Source organism: Eptatretus burgeri, chromosome 6 (assembly GCF_056783735.1).
Source record: "Eptatretus burgeri isolate ZD-2024b chromosome 6, Ebu_testis_v1, whole genome shotgun sequence".
Taxonomy (NCBI): domain Eukaryota; kingdom Metazoa; phylum Chordata; class Myxini; order Myxiniformes; family Myxinidae; genus Eptatretus; species Eptatretus burgeri.
Genome location: NC_140966.1, coordinates 113,960,076 through 113,978,680, shown reverse-complemented (window position 1 = coordinate 113,978,680; position 18,605 = coordinate 113,960,076). Strand labels below are relative to the sequence as shown.

General features: G+C 45.6%; 1 protein-coding gene across 2 annotated transcripts in view; it reads left to right on the top strand.

Annotated features, from left to right (window-relative positions):
- Nucleotides 1-18,605, top strand: part of LOC147025661 (uncharacterized) — a 61,383-nt gene that overhangs the window by 11,215 nt on the left and 31,563 nt on the right. The window contains exons 2-4 of one of the 2 annotated variants that reach the window (XR_015059629.1): nucleotides 4,967-5,308; nucleotides 17,383-17,485; nucleotides 17,675-17,782. Coding sequence is in view for 1 of the 2 variants with exons in the window: in XM_085886881.1 (XP_085743007.1) it covers nucleotides 4,967-5,308; nucleotides 17,383-17,485 (445 nt within the window). In the remaining variant the exon portion in view is untranslated. The remainder of the gene's footprint in view (nucleotides 1-4,966; nucleotides 5,309-17,382; nucleotides 17,486-17,674; nucleotides 17,783-18,605) is intronic. The other variant, XM_085886881.1, reaches the window with a different exon arrangement.

Genomic DNA, 18,605 nt, shown 5'->3' with positions numbered 1-18,605 from the left:
ATGAAAAAAAAAAAAAAGCAAGCCTCACTTTCGGGTGCACAGGATTCCTGGGCAAGGGGTGGAAGACCCCTTGACCTGGGCACAGGATGGAAACTAGTTAGGGGGAAGGGTTAGCTTAGTTAGACCGACTTCATGGGGCAGGGGTAAGTCCTCATGGAGTCCGTGGAATGGATTAGTCAGAGGGATTTAGTGAGCTTTAGGTTGGGAAATAAAATGAGATGATTTTGAGACAGTGACAGACTTGTGATTGTGTAGAGGGGACGTAGCTTAGCCACGTAGGTTAAAAGGAACATGCTACTAGTTTAAGGGACGACGTGGGAGCACGAGTTAGTTTGGGGAGGTAGATAGAAGGATGGCAGAGTTCAGGGGTGAGTGTGTTGAAGAGTTGGTGAGTGGATTGGAAGCATGTGCTTGGTGAGTGAGTGAGGCCAGCGGGTCTGTGTGTATGGAGCGAATGGGGAATGCATGGTGCGATGAGTGATTGGGGGGAGGAGTGACTCCCGCCCAAGGGACCCCGGGGTCAGTGTAGACTGAGTTAGGGGGTTAGTCAAATTGAAAAATGGAGGTTGTTTTGTTGTTGGTGGGAAAGTAGGCTCGAGACCCATTTGGAGGGGTGCAGGAGCCCTGTTGACGGGCTTGGGAGCGTGGCTGCGAAAGGTGAGTATCGCTGAGTGGGTACCCCGGGCACCAGGCTAGTCGGCCGCGGTAGGCCAAGGGCCCATGGGGGGCCGGGATAGCGTAGTGGGCACGGGTGCGCCTGCTTGGTGCGGGGGCCCGGGGCGCCATTAGCCGCGTGGGCAGTGTTGTGGGCACGGGTGACCCTCGGAAAGGGGCCCGGGAGGCCGGCCTGCCACGTGTGCGTTTCAGGGGAGGTGCCATGGGGGGCACTCCCCGGTGTTAGGGAGCTGGTAGGCTCGGAGGCAGTGTAGTGCCCTGGGGTGCCATAGCGGGAGATTCGGCAGAGGGTCGTGCCTGCCAAAGGGAGCCACGTGTCCCAGCCAGGAGACCGTGTGAGGGCACGGAGCGAAAATTGGGGGGCGAGGCCCGAAATTGTGAGGACACCAACACAGGCGACGGGAATCTGGGTTGTTAGAACCAACAGTTTAAGCGAGAGGCGCTTGTTGAAAGCCCCGGGGTAGTTTAACAGTTAAATGGTTAGAGTAGAATAGGAAGTGTACCCCTCCGCACCATCCATCCCCTCGCTCTCGTTGTGGGCCGCTGGACCCACTTTGGTTATAGATCGCCGAACTCTGGGGAGGCCATTCTGAGGCTTCGTTGGGCCTCGGCACAGGACGTTAGCTCTCCCTTATTCCCCTCCGGGAAGGGAACGTAGGGGTTGGGAGTAGGCTAGGTGACAGAATAGGTTAGCCGAACAAAGACGATAAAGGGGGTTAGGGGACGATTTATAGTAGGGGAGTAAAAATAAAAACAACAAAAAAATAAGTTGGGGCTAAATTGGGGTTTGACAAATTAAGGGAGTGGGTATGCACAGTGACAGGCAAAGGCGATAGGTGGGAGGGAGACAGGTAGGTAGGTCCGAGCCCGCCTTCCAATTGGCCAGCACCACCGCACTCCCTCCACCAACCTCAACGGAACGGCAAAGGCTGGCCAACTTCATCGGCAGCTGTCGTTTTGCTGCAAGGCCTGGGCCATCAGCTGGCCGTGCTTTGCTTCAAGGCGGAGGCCGGCCAACTTCGTCTGCAGCTGCTGTGCTGCAAGGCCCGTGCCGGCCCACTTCATCGGCAGCTGTTGTGTTGCTGCAAGGCCTGTGCCATCGGCTGGCCGTGTTTTGCTTCAAGGCCTGTGCCGGCCCACTTCATCTGCCGGCTGGCTGTTTCTTCAAGGCCTGTGCCGGCCAGTTCATCTGCCGGCTGTGTTTGCCTGCAGCGGCCTTCTTCTGCGGGCTGTGTTTGCCTGCTCACCTTTGCCATGCCATGCCCACTGCCCATGTTCACCAGCCCCGTTCAATTTTTGCTTTGCCCCACCCCCCTGTTCATTGCCATGTGCGCCAGGATCAGCAAGCAACAGTTTGCAAGCTGCAAGAACTGCCCCGTTGGCAGCTACAACACGGGCCTGCAGTGGCGGCCCGTGCACTGTGTTTTGCGTCCATCCATTCATGCATCCATTCGTTGTGCTCATTGCGTGTGCCACTTGAGCTGGCACGGAGACTACGTTTGTGCAGCCCATGCACCGTTGTGGTTCACTGCGTTCAGTTCAAAAGGGAAGGCCTTGGACTGCGTGTGAGCAGCCAGCCACGTTCCCTGTCACCTGCATTGTTTTGAGCCAGAGACTGCATGCGAGCAGCCTGGCTCACTGCTAACTGTTTTCTTTTGCAGAGTTCAGTGATCCTGGGCCATGGTTTAGTGTAAAATTTGTAAGTTAAGGTTAAGATGTACTGTAAATATGAGTGTGCCCCCGGCATGTCTGTCTAGCGCTGGCAATTTTATTTAAGTCGTCCGTGTGAGTGAGTTTGTTTAGGTAGTTACGCAGCCCTCAGGTTATTTATTTTGGGGACACGAATACCATGAATGTCGCACTCAGGGATCCGTAGGTAAAATGTACTAGGGGAATACTACACATGATGGCACACGAAAATTTGACGACTCGGGACGAGTCTGTAAAAAGGGGAGGGGGTAGTGTTGTGGTTACCAAATTCGCAAACCACCATTCAGGTCCCTTAAGTGAGATATCTCGGTAAGTATATGTGTAGCTAGGCCCAAACCCGTTGTCTAGTGGGAATAAATGTCATTCATGCGTGCTGCGACTCTTCAGGATAGCCGTTTTTCTTTTACTATCTTTATTTTGGACCAACCGCCATTGGTAACGCCACCAACCACAACATCAACCACCCACCGCGGCGCCGCTTCACGTCACACCTCGCAACCGTCGCATCGCCACCGTTCTTGCGCCACTTGTGGGTACCGGTGTTGGACTCGTGCAGGGCGCGTGCCGAACAGCGTGTACAAAACCACGGATTTTCCACTTCAAAAACGGATCAAAAACGACACACGCCCACTTTTGTTCCGTCCAATCGGTGAGCGAGAGGCGATTTGGCCCCGCCTCCAGGGCGTTGGAGGGCGATCGCTATATGCAAATTTATGGATCAAAAAGCATTCACGCCCACTTTTTCTCGAGCCAATGGGGAGCGAGGTGAAAGGTCGAAGGGAGGGGGTCAAAGATGAGAGAGCGAAGCCACGGGGCTTATATAAGCGACCGCGTTCGTCACACCAGAGAGTTAAGACTTCGCAGTCGGTGGTTGGGAAGAAGAAGAACAGAGAGTTAAGACTTCGCGGGCGGTGGAGTTGGCAAGAAGGAGCTGGTCGTCGTGTGCGTTGGAGTCGGAGCGGAGGGGACGGAGCTGTGGAGAGGCGGCGAGGGCAGACGAGGGGGTGCTCGCGTCGTGCAGGGAGCTGCACCCCAGGGAGGCCGACAGCGCGACCTGGCCGAGGTGGAGACGCTCGTCGCGGGATAATAAAAAATCCTCTATACCCCGAGCATCAGCAACCCCCTCCTGTTTCCCCCCGCGCTGAGATAGTGCGACCAAGGGGGCCCCTTTCCCACCCCCTACCAGACACTGTCCGCGAGGCCCGCGGAGTTGAGGCACCATCGCCGCTCCGCGTCTCATCACCAGACAGGTAGGCCCGACCCGGTCTCGGCCTCAGGCCCGCCTCATCCTTGAGGGTTCTCTATTCTTTTCCTTGGTTTTGGGTATGTGTTGTCGGCGCCGTCTGTGAAGTAAAATTGTATAAGTGTTGCCGTGTGCTCACGTAATCGGTAGTAGATCTGCATTGTCGCATTTGCTTTTTGTGTAAATTGCATTGTGTTTTTCTTTTCTGTGTGCTTTTGGTGGAATTGAATATGTGTGCTTTCCGTTCATCGCGAATAAATGTGCTTTGTGTTGAACTGTTTCCCGCTTCGCTTCGTCTTTTCCTCCATTGAATCCTCATCTTGCTTCACGTAAAGGGTTGGTAGTGGGCTGAATACGCCCGATAATTAATCGAACCGTCGAGGCCGACGATAACACCGCTCGGTTATCCCGATAGTACGGAACGGGTCGCTTAAGTGGCCCGTGTCCGAAGTCGACCTGCGGCGAGGTGCGATCGCCCGGTCTACCCTCCGTGTGGGTACTTAGGTAGGTCGATTTTGGCGAGCAACCCTATCCCACGCGGGGGCTGATTGGCTCGATCGCGGTGAGACCGAAAGGTCCACCCGTGACTGGTTCCCGGCGTTAGTCCGAGAGGGTCATGACTGGATTGTCCGTCCGGTGGGCGACGTGCCGCGATTCGAGTTACGTGGCCGTCAGCACGCCGGCGGGCGCGAATCCGTAACAATATGTATATATATATATATATATATATATATATATATATATATATATATATATATATATATATATATATATATATATATATATATATATATATATATATATATATATATATATATATATATATATATATATATATGTCGCAAAGCACGATATTTCACAAAGTTATGGACGGATTTGGACTCAATTTGGTAGATGAAGTGTTTCGGTGACAAGAACAAGCCAGTTAGATTTTAGTTGAGGTCCGAATCCAGATCCAACCTATCAGTGGGATTCAAAATGTAAACTGTTCAGCCTGGCGGAGGTAGCGCTGTACCGGGTGCCGTTCAACTCTGAATTTTATTTCTGTATTTTGTATTTATTGAATTATTTTGTATTTATTTATGTATTTTTTATTTATTAATGCATTTTGAATTTATTTATTTATGTATTTTGTATTTATTTATTTATTTATTTATTTATTGTATACTCATGATTATCAATCAAGGAGACACGTCCTAGTTTATGGAGTACAATTATGAGAGCAATTTCCTTCCGAACAGGAAAACTCCAAAGTCTCTTTTTCTGCAAAAATCCAAAGTGTTTTTATCCAAAACTCTCTAAAGTGCTTTTTTCTTTCTGTCCATGCATCAACCGTAGGAGGATCCGATCTGATAACTGCAGAAAAAGATGTGTCTGCTTTTGATGGAAAAACAGCTGTGTTAAAGTGCAGCTACAATGGCAGCCGTGATATCAACAGCGTGAAATGGACAAATAAATCATCCAATGATTTAATTGCTGAACGTTCAAGAGTTGACCACCTATCTGCTTCCCGGATCAAGTTCGTGGAATCAAGTGGGAAAACAAATGGGTCGATTATCATTGATCCCGTTCACATGTGGGACACTGGAACATACAAGTGTGGTTACGATGTGCAGGGACGGATACCCTTGGAAAAGTTCATCACGTTAAATGTGAAAGAAGATGACACTGTGAAACCAGGTGAGCACGGAAACAAAACAAAAAAACAAGGTTTTTTTTTTTTCTTCCTTTATCATCCCTTCGTGTACCTGAAATAATCTCTCTTCTATCATTATATCTGTGATATCTGTTAACATTGAGAGGAATTCAGCAATGAAGAAACTTTGTTGTCATGAAGATATGGGGGTGGTTCGAGATGTGGGGGTGGTTCGAGATGTGGCGGTGGTTAGAGATGTGGCGGTGGTTAGAGATGCGGCGGTGGTTAGAGATGTGGCGGTGGTTAGAGATGCGGCGGTGGTTAGAGATTTGGGGGTGGTTAGAGATGTGGCGGTGGTAAGAGATGTTAGGGTGGTTAGAGATGTGGCGGTGGTTAGAGATGTGGAGGTGGTTAGAGATGTGGCGGTGGTTAGAGATGTGGCGGTGGTTAGAGATGTGGGGTGGTTAGAGATGTGGCGGTGGTTAGAGATGTGGGGTGGTTAGAGATGTGGGGTGGGGGCAGTCTCTGATGCCCCAATGACCTCGTGAAATGAGGTTTATCGAGTGAATAGTCGACTCCGTATAATTTTTACCAGGAATCCACGACTGCATTTAAAGTATTGCTCGAACAAAGGAAATTGTTTTTACAATCACACGACTTCACCTGTGATCGTTTTACAAAGGGATCACTTTCTTATTAGGGTACCCAGTCTCATGGACTGGGTAACCTATTGTTTTTCTTCTGTTTATTATTAGGGTACCCAGTCTCATGGACTGGGTAACCTATTGTTTTTCTTCTGTTTATTTTTAGGGTACCTAGTCTAATGGACTGGGTAACCTATTGTTTTTCTTCTGTTTATTATTAGGGTACCCAGTCTCATGGACTGGGTAACCTATTGTTTTTCTTCTGTTTATTATTAGGGTACCCAGTCAATGGACTGCGATAACCTATTGTTTTTCTTCTGTTTATTATTAGGGTACCCAGTCTAATGGACTGGGCAACCTATTGTTTTTCTTCTGTTTATTTTTAGGGTACCTAGTCTAATGGACTGGGTAACCTATTGTTTTTCTTCTGTTTATTATTAGGGTACCTAGTCTCATGGACTGGGTAACCTATTGTTTTTCTTCTGTTTATTATTAGGGTACCCAGTCTAATGGACTGGGTAACCTATTGTTTTTCTTCTGTTTATTATTAGAGTACCCAGTCAATGGACTGGGGTAACCTATTGTTTTTCTTCTGTTTATTATTAGGGTACCCAGTCTAATGGACTGCATAACCTATTGTTTTTCTTCTGTTTATTATTAGGGTACCCAGTCAATGGACGGGGGTAACCTATTGTTTTTCTTCTGTTTATTATTAGGGTACCCAGTCTAATGGACTGGGTAACCTATTTTTTTTCTTCTGTTTATTAATAGGGTACCCAGTCTAATGGACTGGGTAACCTATTGTTTTTCTTCTGTTTATTATTCGGGTACCCAGTCTAATCGACTGGGCAACCTATTGTTTTTCTTCTGTTTATTATTAGGGTACCCAGTCTCATGGACTGGGTAACCTATTGTTTTTCTTCTGTTTATTATTTGGGTACCCAGTCTAATCGACTGGGCAACCTATTGTTTTTCTTCTGTTTATTATTAGGGTACGCAGTCTAATCGACTGGGTAACCTATTGTTTTTATTTTGTTTATTATTAGGGTACCCAGTCTAATGGACTGGGTAACCTATTGTTTTTCTTCTTTTTATTATTAGGGTACCCAGTCAATGGACTGGGGTAACCTATTGTTTTTCTTCTGTTTGTTTATTATTGTTTTTCCGCCGCAGATTTTTGGATTTTTTTACATTTTAAAATCATTTTTTCGGGAACGGTAAGTCCGATCGACACAAAATTTTCACCGTAGTATGTATCTTTTTTGATAGAATACTTATTTGACAATTATGACGTCATAGGTTACGTGGTATGGGTGCCATCTTGAAAAAAAAGAAAAACTTTTAGACCTCTATCTCTGAAACCGTGCAGTGGAATTTTTTTTCACTGTATACATTTCAATGAGATCCACATGGGGAAGAAGTGTGATTTCTCGTGACGTCATCGGTGAAGCGGTATCCCGGTGAAAACTCGACAAGTAGAACGCTGCATGGGAAAAAGTCTGAAATTTCTTGAGCGTCCTCAACACAATAATTCACCGGAGAAAAAACATTATGACGTCATCGGTGACTTTTTTCGGCAGCCATAGTTTTGAAATGTTTTTTTTTTTGTAATCTTCTTCTCCAGAACGACTGGACAGATTGAGGCAAAACTTTACACACACATTCCCCATGACATCCTTTTACAAGTTTGTTAATTTCTTATTGATTGGTCACATGGTTTGGTGGCCATATTGAATTTACCCTAAAACCTTCAAACATCATCTTCTCCAGAACGGCTTGACAGGTCAAGGGGATCTTCACAAACCTATTTTTCTCCAGAAGGGGATATAAGTTTGTCAATGAATAAATGATAGGTCACATGGTTTGGCAGCCATATTGGATTGGAAAAATAAATAAATAAATAATGTTTTCTCTGGAACTACTTAACCCATCGAAGTGAAAATTTTCAATTATCATTTCCCACCATGTCTGCATATATGGTTAGAAATTATGACATCACAAGTCACATGGTTTGGTGGCCATGGAGGATAGAAAAACGCACCTCATCTGATTAACACGAAACTTCACACGTGTTGCCCTACGCCATTAGAGGCAGACTGTAAATTTAAGATGTCATTGGTCACATGGTTCGTCAGTTATATTGCATTGAAAATGAATCAATTTTTAAAATTTTCTTCTCCAAACTACTGGACAGATTTCGGCAAAACTTCACACACACGTTCCCCAAGACATCCTTTCACAAGTTTGTTAATTTGTCATTGATAGGTTACATGGTTTGATAGCCATATTGAATTTACCCTAAAACCTTCAAACATCTTCTCCAGAACGGCTGGTCAGATCAAGGGGAAACTTCATTCACATATTTTCCTTTGGTAGTGGATTTAAGTTTGTTCATGAATAATTGAGAGGTCACATGGTTTGGCATGCCTGGTGTTGGCTTAATGGTTAGGGTGGTGGGCTTGGGATCCTATGGTCCTGAGTTCAAATCCCGCTCAGCTGTTGAATTAATACCAGGTGGGGTTAACTCGGCCTGTCATCCTTCCAAGGTCGGCAAAATGAGTGCCAGCTTGTTGGTATCCTGTGTCGGAGTGGCGAGCTGTCCACGATTGTGCCCAATAGCCAAGGAGACTGCTTAGGCAGCACCAACGCTCTGCACAGAGTATTCTCCCAATGGATGGATGGATGGATGGATGGATGGTTTGGCAGCCATATTGGATTGAAGAAGAATATTAAATAATGTTTTCTTTGGAACCACTTACCCTATCAAAGCCAAATTGGCAACTATCATTTAACCAAATGCCTGCATATACGGTAAAAATTATGACGTTACATGTCATATGGGTTGGCGGCCATCTTGGAAAGAAAAATGCACCTTGTCCGATCAGCACGAAACTTAACAAAATGATCCACTACCTCAGAGGGAGAATTTAAATTTCCGATGTAATAGGTCATGTGGTACGGCAGCCGTATTTGATTGAAAATTAAATTTAAAAAATGTTCTTCTCTGAAATGGCTGAACAGATCGAGGCAAAACTTTGCAGGTATGACCGCCTATCCATGACGAACAAAAAATTCCCCTATCCTTTTGATGTTGGTCACATGTTTTGGCAGCCATATTGGATTGAAGGAAAAATATTAAATAATATTTACTCTGGAACCATTTTATCAATGAATGTGAAATTTCAAAATTTTAATCTAGCCCACATGGGGAAAGTATGTTTTAAGTTTCAACCCGATTGGCCACATAGTTTGGCAGCCAGAATTATTTAATTACTAGCGATACCCGTACACATGCACGGGATAGCAGTACAACATAGCAGGTAGCAGACGACAGACCGTACACGGGGAATGACAAAAATACGCATTGTGCAAAATGCAAGTGGTACTATGGAACGCCAAGACTTCCCAAACATTGTCGGCATGTCCGCTAAGTGCCACAGCAATTTCATAGGGATCGTGTGACGGCAAGCCGAGTTTTTAGTGTGCAAGCTTGGTATCATAATAGAGATTTGAATCTGAGAACTTTTAGAATTTTTTTTATTTTTTTTTGCATGAGGCTCACTTGGCTGCACCTGCATGCGTTTGAGGGTGCAGGAATAGCAACTCAATTGATCCGATGATGGCTCCAGGAAAAATGGTCAACTGTACATCATAAATGGATGGAACATGGCCTGTTTCTCAATGCACAACTTGTGAATCCTGCATCGTAGAGAAACGTGTGGAGTCTCATTAGACTCAGGGGAATCCCGCTGACGGTGTCCACATTTATTACTTTGTGCTCAACTTATTTAAACTCCAATTAAATTGCTACCAACAATGAATTCAGGAAAAATGGCGAACTGCTTACGTAAAAAATAGATTGAAGGTGGTATGTTACTGCGTCCATAACTCATCAATCCCGCATAGTGGAGAGACGTATGGGGGGTTGGGCTCTTATTACTCAGGGGAGTTCCAGTTTACCCTATGGACTCACTGTGACATTTCCCACACATTCCTTGCATCGTGTTCAGGTAATTGAAACGCCAATTAAATTGATACCAACAATGATATAATTGATGAAGTGGTTCACTTCCGGTTCTGGGTTTAGAGCGTCGGCAGTTCTCTGTCAGGACTCTCTCCTGACTTTCTCAAAGTTAAGTTTCCGGACGTTATTTGTCCCGTTTTAACTGTTTAGTTTCTCACCTACATGTTTCTGTGTGTTGCTAGTTCGGTTTTGTTTCAAAAATCGTGCTATTTTGTGAGTTTTCGTTGACCTTGTCTTACCGGGTTCTTTGAGGCCAACCCATCCTTTCCCTCTAGGTGTACGATCGTGTTTATTTGTATTCTCTCCCTATTGCTTTCAATGAATATTTTCCCCACTTTCCCAATGTCCCCCATCCCTCCCAATCTAAACACTCTGTTTCTTGTCTTAAATCCAAAAAATAAAAAATAAAATTACCTTTCTCCCTGCATACCCACGAGTCCTGATCCTTCTTATTCTTCTTCTTCTTCTTCCTCCTGCCAAAACACCATCTTTATTCCACTTGAACTGACCCACTCTCGCCATTACCTTCACGATTTCTTCCGACAACCTTCCATTCCCGAATCTCACCTGTTCTTCAAAAATTAATAATCTTCCTTGTGTCCTTTTGATCTTTAACCTCCTGTATCAAAGTGTCTCTCCACTCTCCCTGGTACTTTTCATCGACCCAGCAGCTTCACACTGCGTTTACAGTTCCAAATTCACCATACACCTCCACAATTTTACTTCAACCTTCCCTTTTCCGAATGTTATGCAATCCTTATTTAAAATAAATAAATTCACTTTTCACTCTACACCTCCCATCGCCACGTGCTTCTCCCGTAACCATGTGATCTGTTTACACCCCCTGCATTTACCGATCCAAATTCACCATTCACCTCACGATTTTTTCCACAACATATCCATTACCGAATCTGATGAAAACTCTCTCTAATAATAATAATAATAATAATAATAATAACGATCTCTTGTAATGCTTCATCTTCCTCTTTCAGACGTGTGGTTCTCATTACTGTATCAGAATGCACGACTCTTCTTCGACTTCAACAGACTGCTCTCAATTCGACCTTTCCTTCATATCTTGTCAAAAAAATGCAACTGTTACAGCATTTCTTCTCTGCATTCTCTGAATTTGCCTTGATTGCATCCCTCAAGAAATGTGTTAAATTGCATCTCTGACTAAAAAATCTCAAAACCCCCAGTTGGCTATGAGTGTTCGCTTTCCATCAACCATTCTTTTTTTTCCAAATTCAGTGCCAACTCACACCTCTCACCCTCCCTCTCAAAGCAAGCATCACACTCTTCTCCCTCCAAGTTTCCCTCTCACCTCTATCAAAAACTCCCCCCCCCCTCAGCTTTCTCCCTCAACTCTCCCCACTCACGCTTCTCCCAACATTCACCCCCTCACTCACCCTTCTCAATGTTGCCCCCCCATCTCATCCACAAAGCCGCCCCCTTCCACTGCCCTCTCACCTCCATCTCTTCACAACACCTCCTCAAGTCCTCAACTGCCTTCTGCCCTCCCTTTCCCCCTCTCTCCCCCAGCACCAAAGAACCTTTTCTCCTCCTCATCCAGCCCCCTCCCCAAGCTATTCTGCAATCCCCCACACTCTTTCAACAACTCTCTTTACCTCCACCCCCCTTCTCCCTTGTCCTACCCTCCCCCTCCCCTCCCACCCCCTGCACCTAAAGCCTCCTCCCCTCCCCCTTCATTAACAGTGTGGACCTCAAATATCCGGGGCCTTCGCTCAAACCTTTCAGATCTTTCCATACAAGTTGCCACTGACAAACCAGACATCATCTGCCAAACAGAAACTTTCCTCCCTCAAGACGTCTCTGACTTCCAAGCATCTCTCCCTGGTCACTCCCTCCTCCGGTATGACAGATCTGAGCCTCGTTCTGGTGGAGGAGTTGCTCTCTTCACCAAACACTCTATTCCTCACTCTCCATGCAATGCCTTCACTCCCCCACACCACAGGAATACCTCTGGCTACGGCTTCCCCTCCACTCCCACCTCATGTTTATATGTGAACTGTACCGTCTACCAAACAGTGATGACTCCATTTACACCTCACTATCCGAAAACATGGACCAACTTCTATTTTCTCATCCAAACTCTCTCTTCCTCATATGTGGTGACTTCAACTGTCATCATGCCAGTTAGCTAGATGTGGGTATCTCTCTCACCTGTCATGGCACTTCAGCAAAGGGCTTCTGCGACTCATTGGGACTGACTCAATTGGTCAATTTCCTGACCGGATCTCGACCAATGGTATTCTTTCTCTTCTGGATCTGATTTTGACAAATTTCCCTGGAAATATCTGCTGTTCTTTCTCCGCTCCAATCGGTTCTTCTGACAACGTGCTTGTCAAAGTGGACATCTCTCTGGCTGTTATCAGAGAACCACCTCACCGCCGTCGAGTCTGGCATTTCACTCAAGCCGACTGGCAGGGTCTCCAAGCAGCCATCAAACTTATAGACTGGTCTCCTATCGCTACTTTCTCCAAAGTCAACTCATCCTGGGAATTCTTTCAAACAAACTTGTTCTCCCTCATGCACAGATTTATCTCCTCTCGTCTTCAGTTGTCCTACCCTTCCTCCCACCCATGGTTCACTGAAGCTTGTGGCGAGGCAGTTGTCCTGAAACAACTTGTCTTTGCCTCATGGAAAGCAAACCCAACTGAGGGTAATCTCAGTTCCTTCCATAAAGCTTGGAACAAGTGTGTATCTCCCCTCAGGAGAGCCAGAAAACAGCATCTTTCTCATCTCAAGTCTGAACTCTTAAACCTCTCTCTCCCTCCTCCAAATCCTGGTGGCATCTAGTGACGTCTGTTTCTGTTGTACGTTCCCCCTTCATCCCCTCCCTTAACTCAAATGGCCGCACTGCTGATACTGCACATGAAAAGGCTGAATGCCTAAACTCGGTGTTTGCATCAAAAATCTTGTGTCCAAAACCCATCGCTTTCTGTACCCACCTGACCCAATCACACCCAACTGTCCATGGACTCTGTGTCCTTTTCTCCTGAAAAAGTGGAGAATTTGCTGTCAAACCTTGACCCAGATTCTGCAACCGGTCCAGACGGCATGAGCCCACGTGTCCTAAAAACCTGCTCTTCTGCTCTTGCTCACCCTCTCTCTGTTCTATTCACCCTCTCATTTGCTCAAGGTCATCTGCCATCTGCTTGGAAATCAGCAAACATTACTGCTCTACATAAAAAACGTGCAAAAACAGATCCCTGCAACTGCAGGCCAATCAACCTTCTCTCAATCATAAGCAAGGTTATGGAATCCATCATCGCTTCAGATATCAAATCCTTCCTCTTCTCCAATGGCTTGATTTCCGATCAGGTCACTCTACCCTCGATATGCTGCTTCTGCTCTCCCAATAATGGATGGAGGTCCTCAATGCCAGACATGAAATCAGAGCCATATCCCCAGGCATATCACGTGCTTTTGACACGGTCTGGCACCCTGCCCTGCTCACCAAACTCTCTTCCTCTGGTATCCAAGGCCATCTCCACTCATGACTCGCAGACTTCCTCTCCTGTCGCAGTCAACGTGTGGCCCTACATGCAGTTCTTTCATCCCCTCTTCCTGTCCAGGCTGGAGTTCCTCAAGGCAGTGTTCTGGGCCCTTTTTTTTCTGGTTTTCATCAATGATCTCTCCGACTCTGGAAAATCCTCTTTACCTATTTCTGATGACTCCACCCTCTGCCGTACCATCGGTCATCCCTCAGACCGACAAGCAGCAGCTTCTTCGCTCACTGCAGATCTGGGTAAAATCACAAACTGGTCCAACACGTGGAACATGTCTTTCAATCCGGACAAATCTTACACTCTCACTTTGTCTCTCTGAAAGGACCATTTAGAACCCCCCCGCCCCCCCCATCCACTTTCTCAACAATCCTCTGGAAGAAGTGCTTTCTTTGAAGCTTCTGTGTCTCACTATCTGCCATGATCTTTCCTGGGAAAGCCACATTTCCAACCTGGCCTCCAAAACCAGTCGCCGACTGGAAATCCTCCGTCGTGCAGTCCTTCCTCGACCCCCCTGAGCTCCTGACCACTTACAAAGCTTTCATCCGCAGCATGATGGAGTACTGCTCTCCCCTCTGGCCTGGTGCTCCTGCTTCCCACCTTTTTCGGATTCACACTGTGGAAACCAAGGCATTTCGGATCATTAGTATCTCCCACGCTGAGGCTGAGTCTTTGGGCCTCTCACTCTCTCACCGCAGGCAGGTCGGTGGTCTTTCTACCTTCTACCGTCTCCTCTCCAATCTCGACCCCCCCCTGCTCTCTCTGCGATTTGTCCCCACCACATTTCCGCAGGGCCCTCAAGATCCGCCAACAACTCCCTTCTGGTAAAACTACCAAAATCACGAATCACTGCTCACCTTCACTCTTTCATTCCTCCTTTTTCCTGCCTTTGGAATAAATTCCCTTACTCTGTTCAATCCCTTTCTTCCCTCCAGGCCTTCAAAACAGCTGTTCACCACCACCTCTTATCATCCCCCATCCAAATCCTCGATCTTTTTTACCCCCATTAATCCACCCCAAACCCACCTCCTTCAAATTCCCTGCTTTCCTTCCTGAAAGTCCCTGTAATGTCCATCTTGTATTCCCCATGTTCCCTGCCCCCCATCCCTTTCCCTTCCACAAATCTAATGTCTCTGTTCCCCAATGTTTTATCCTTCCCACTCCCGCCCCTCTTGTCTCATGCCCCCCCCCCCTTGCTGTGCGTTGTTTGTTAGCTCTCATACGAGCCTTGCCAATGTATACAAAAATAAAAAAATGTCCCAAGGAAAAAAGGCAAACTGCAAACGCATTAAATAGATTGAACAGTTTGTGTGATTCGGTCCGTAATTCGTCAGTCCCATGTTGTATCAAAACAGGGTTGTGTCGAAGCTGGACGTCTGGGTATCACTGCCAGCAGTTATAAAGACGGGTCGTATATATACCCGATCATCACTGCCAGCAGTTATAAAGTGGCAGTTCCATTTTGGTAATTGGTTTATCTGCACAAGATACCCAATGTGACAACCTAGTTGCTGACATGAAAATATAACTATACCAGACAACCACACTCGCCTCTCAGCTGTCCAGCATGGCTTTGAATCCCGACCCCGCTATAAACTGTCATCCTGGTGTTTCACAGCAGGGCGATTCATCAATATGTGTGCCGTCCCTCGCATGGACGTTAAACTTGGTGTTCTATCATCCGGCATTAGTTGGTGGACGTCAAAGATCCCATGGTGTCCTTCACGAAGAGTAGGAGAGCTATCACCAGCACCTTGAACAAATTTGCCATTAATGTCCATTGAAGGACTGATGGGCTCACCCTCCAAACCTGAGGCCACTCGGCTATGGATAACTCCGCGACCCAACGGCTTGTTAAACGATGTGGTGATTATTTGCTTTGTAACAACTGAAAACATTGTTTGCTCATTGTAATCATCGAATTAAACCTGGTGTTGGCTTTGTCGTTGAGGTGGCTGGCTTGGGACCTTAGAGTCCTGAGTTCAAGCTCCTCTCAACTATTGAATTATGACCAGGTGTGGTTGACTCATCCTCTCATCCTTCTGAGGTTATTGAAATGAGTACCAGCATACTGGGGTAATAACCATTTGGGGTTACCTGCGGTGGAGTGGTGACCTGTCCAGGACTGTACTCCTTGCCAATGAAACTGCCTTGGCAGCCCGATATGCCTTTATGGTGTGAAAAAAGGATAATATTATTATTATGATCAATCATCTAATTTATTTTGCCTTCCTAACTCCGGAAATGCTCCCCACGGAGAACCGAGCAAGGGTCTCGCCATGGAAGCTTGTTGCCAAGTTTCTTAAACACTTAAGCAAGCACCTCAACGAAATTGGTGAAGAAAACTTTTAAAAACGAAATGTTTCATTCTTTATATGTCTCTGTTTATGTTGAAATGACGTGTCGTATATATAGCCCGAAGTAGCGCAGGACATTGCAGGGCCAAACGCAGGCGAGTAGGACCTGAGCTTTGTTCAAGTCAGTTGATATATTCAGTGATTGTGCAAACACTTTTTCCTTGTACGGCCACGGCTTGGAAACGAAAACCCAAGCAGCTTGTATCACGCTCGCCAAGTGGCTTGAGCACTCCAAAGACACAGTTAATAAGGAACGGCTGGCTTGGCAAGCGATGAGAGATCACCGATCGGTCATGTAAAAACCATGCACCACGAGACGCTCGGAATGTCAAGCAAGGTCCGCTCGGAACCTCAGATTGCTTTCGATATTTGCACGTGGTACACGCTTTGGAGCCTCGTTGGTATGCATTTCTGTCTGTGCTGTCGCTGATGATTCGCCAATAAGCGATGAAACCGGTCCGGCAGCTGAGGGGGTGTGTAGCATTTGGAATCTCATGTGTGTACTATGTGTGAACGTTTTTATAGCTGTGGAGGAACTCTGGGAAGGGTTTGAAACAGCAAAGCGCTTACCTTGTGTAGGCCTTCTTGGGTTGCTTTATGCAGTAGCTTCGGTTGGAGGAGTGTGAGAGTTGTTAATTATTTATATAATCCTAGCCACCTGGGTTTAGTTGATTAGGTGAGAGCTGATTGGCTCTTCTCACCATTCACAGGTGAGAGATGTGGGAAGGTCTTCATGATATATATATATATATATATATATATATATATATATATATATATATATATATATATATATATATATATATATATATATATGTATATGTGTGTTAGCATGTATAATTTTATTTTCCTTCTCTTCCTCCACCCCTTACCCCACCCCTGCTCATATCATCATCTTTATGTTTCACTTTTTGTTTTTAATTCCTCACATCTCTCACATATTGATGCAGTGAAGACAAAGACCCTTTGTATTGATATACTACTCTTGGTGGTATAATGGTTTGAGCATTCACTCTGAGTTTTGAAGGTCAGTGGTTCAAATCCCATCCGAGTCACAGCAGACATAAATATGGCTTGTACTGCTTTCTTGGTTGATGCTGAGCATTTAAATGGACAGAGCACGAACAAACAACACCAGGAAGGCAATGGCAAACCACCCAGTATAACCTTTGCCAGAAACGGCTTGGGTAGCACCAACGCTCTGTGACAGAGAATGGTTTAACAAAAATGTTTTTTTTTTCCCATTTGGTATTAATTTAGAAAACATCCTTTCAAGTGACCATGTTGACATGCAAGTCCATGTTTCCTTATGAAAAAGGCATACCTTCTTGAAGAGCATTTTGTAACATTGTTTTAAATTATATTTTGATTCCTAATAGGAATGATGTTACAGGTATCATGTAATATCCTTTTTGGAGAGTTATCTATTTGTGATGGTACCCTGGTCAAGGTGTATGAAAGTTCACTCACCTGTTTTGTTGTTCTATAAAAGGTTTTTGAGCTTGGAATTTGATATCCTGAGGTGTGATGACATTGTTATGTTATTTATTTATTTATCTGCAGTGTCAACATCCCTTTGGAAGATTTTTATCCCCATTGTGGTGATTGGGTTATTATTATCCATTGCTGGAATCGTATTCATTCTTTGCAAGAAAGGATATCTCAGGTGAGTTTCCATTCTACCTGAATGTTTGTTCCTTCAACGCAGAAAGTGATGTTTGAGGTTTTTACGAAAACAGTGTTGGTAGGTGATGTCAAGGTGATGTGATTGCAAATCGCCGGCTTTCCACCAAATGTATGTCACCCTGCAGTCATCCATGATTACGGACGGGATGTCCTCCTTTTTTGTCTGTAGTACCGATGGGGGCACATCCAGGGGGGATTCACCGGGTGCACGTGAACCCCCCCTCCGCCCTTACAATTACGTCACATGATTGTCACGCGAGATATCACTGGACAATCGGTAATCACACACTTTTGCTTTCACTCAGCAATTAATCCGAGCCGCGATACTTTTCGTCACTGGTTCTTTGTTAATCCCTGTGACTCGGTGTTTAGTTATGGCTCTGAAGAGAAAGGCAACATTTTCAGGATCGTGTCCTACAGCAAAGCGCAGTTCAATCCTGAACGATTTCTCCAGGTCATTCAAATATTCAGTGGCTACATCGTCCATTATTATAATCCATGATCTGATGATCCGCAATGGCAAGTTTAGGTTTTGCCCTCGGGGTCGTTTCGCTGCATCTTGTTCTTGTCCATTCAATAATTTCATTGATTTGTATTGGAAACATTTTGTGTGTTTACATTGTTGTTGTAAAGATCCATCACAAAGATTCCAAAATCTTCAACTTTTCTTTAGAATTTGTTCGTGACAGGCCTGAGGCCTTTTCGTCAAGTAGCTCGATAGTCCCAAATTTTCCTGTGGAGAATGTGAATTCATGGCCAGACACTGTTAGCTCTGGATAGATTAACCGGTTTATCCTCGATGATTACATTGACTTGAATAAGGCTTGGTGGTATGTTTCACAACATGAGAACATCTTAACCTTAAGTGAGCCCCCCCCCCTAATAAAATTCTGTATCCGCCCCTGAATACCCTGCTGAACATCCAGAAAGCTTGGTGTCCCACACCAAGCCAAGGATAGTTTCCTTGCCTGAGTTGATCCCAAGCAGGTTTATCATGTCTTCCTTACCCACTCAAAACGAATCATGCGACTATCCAAACTAAAAGGCTGAAATTAAGCTGCATGTACCCTGAACAGTTGGGTAACCGGTTGAACAATCCA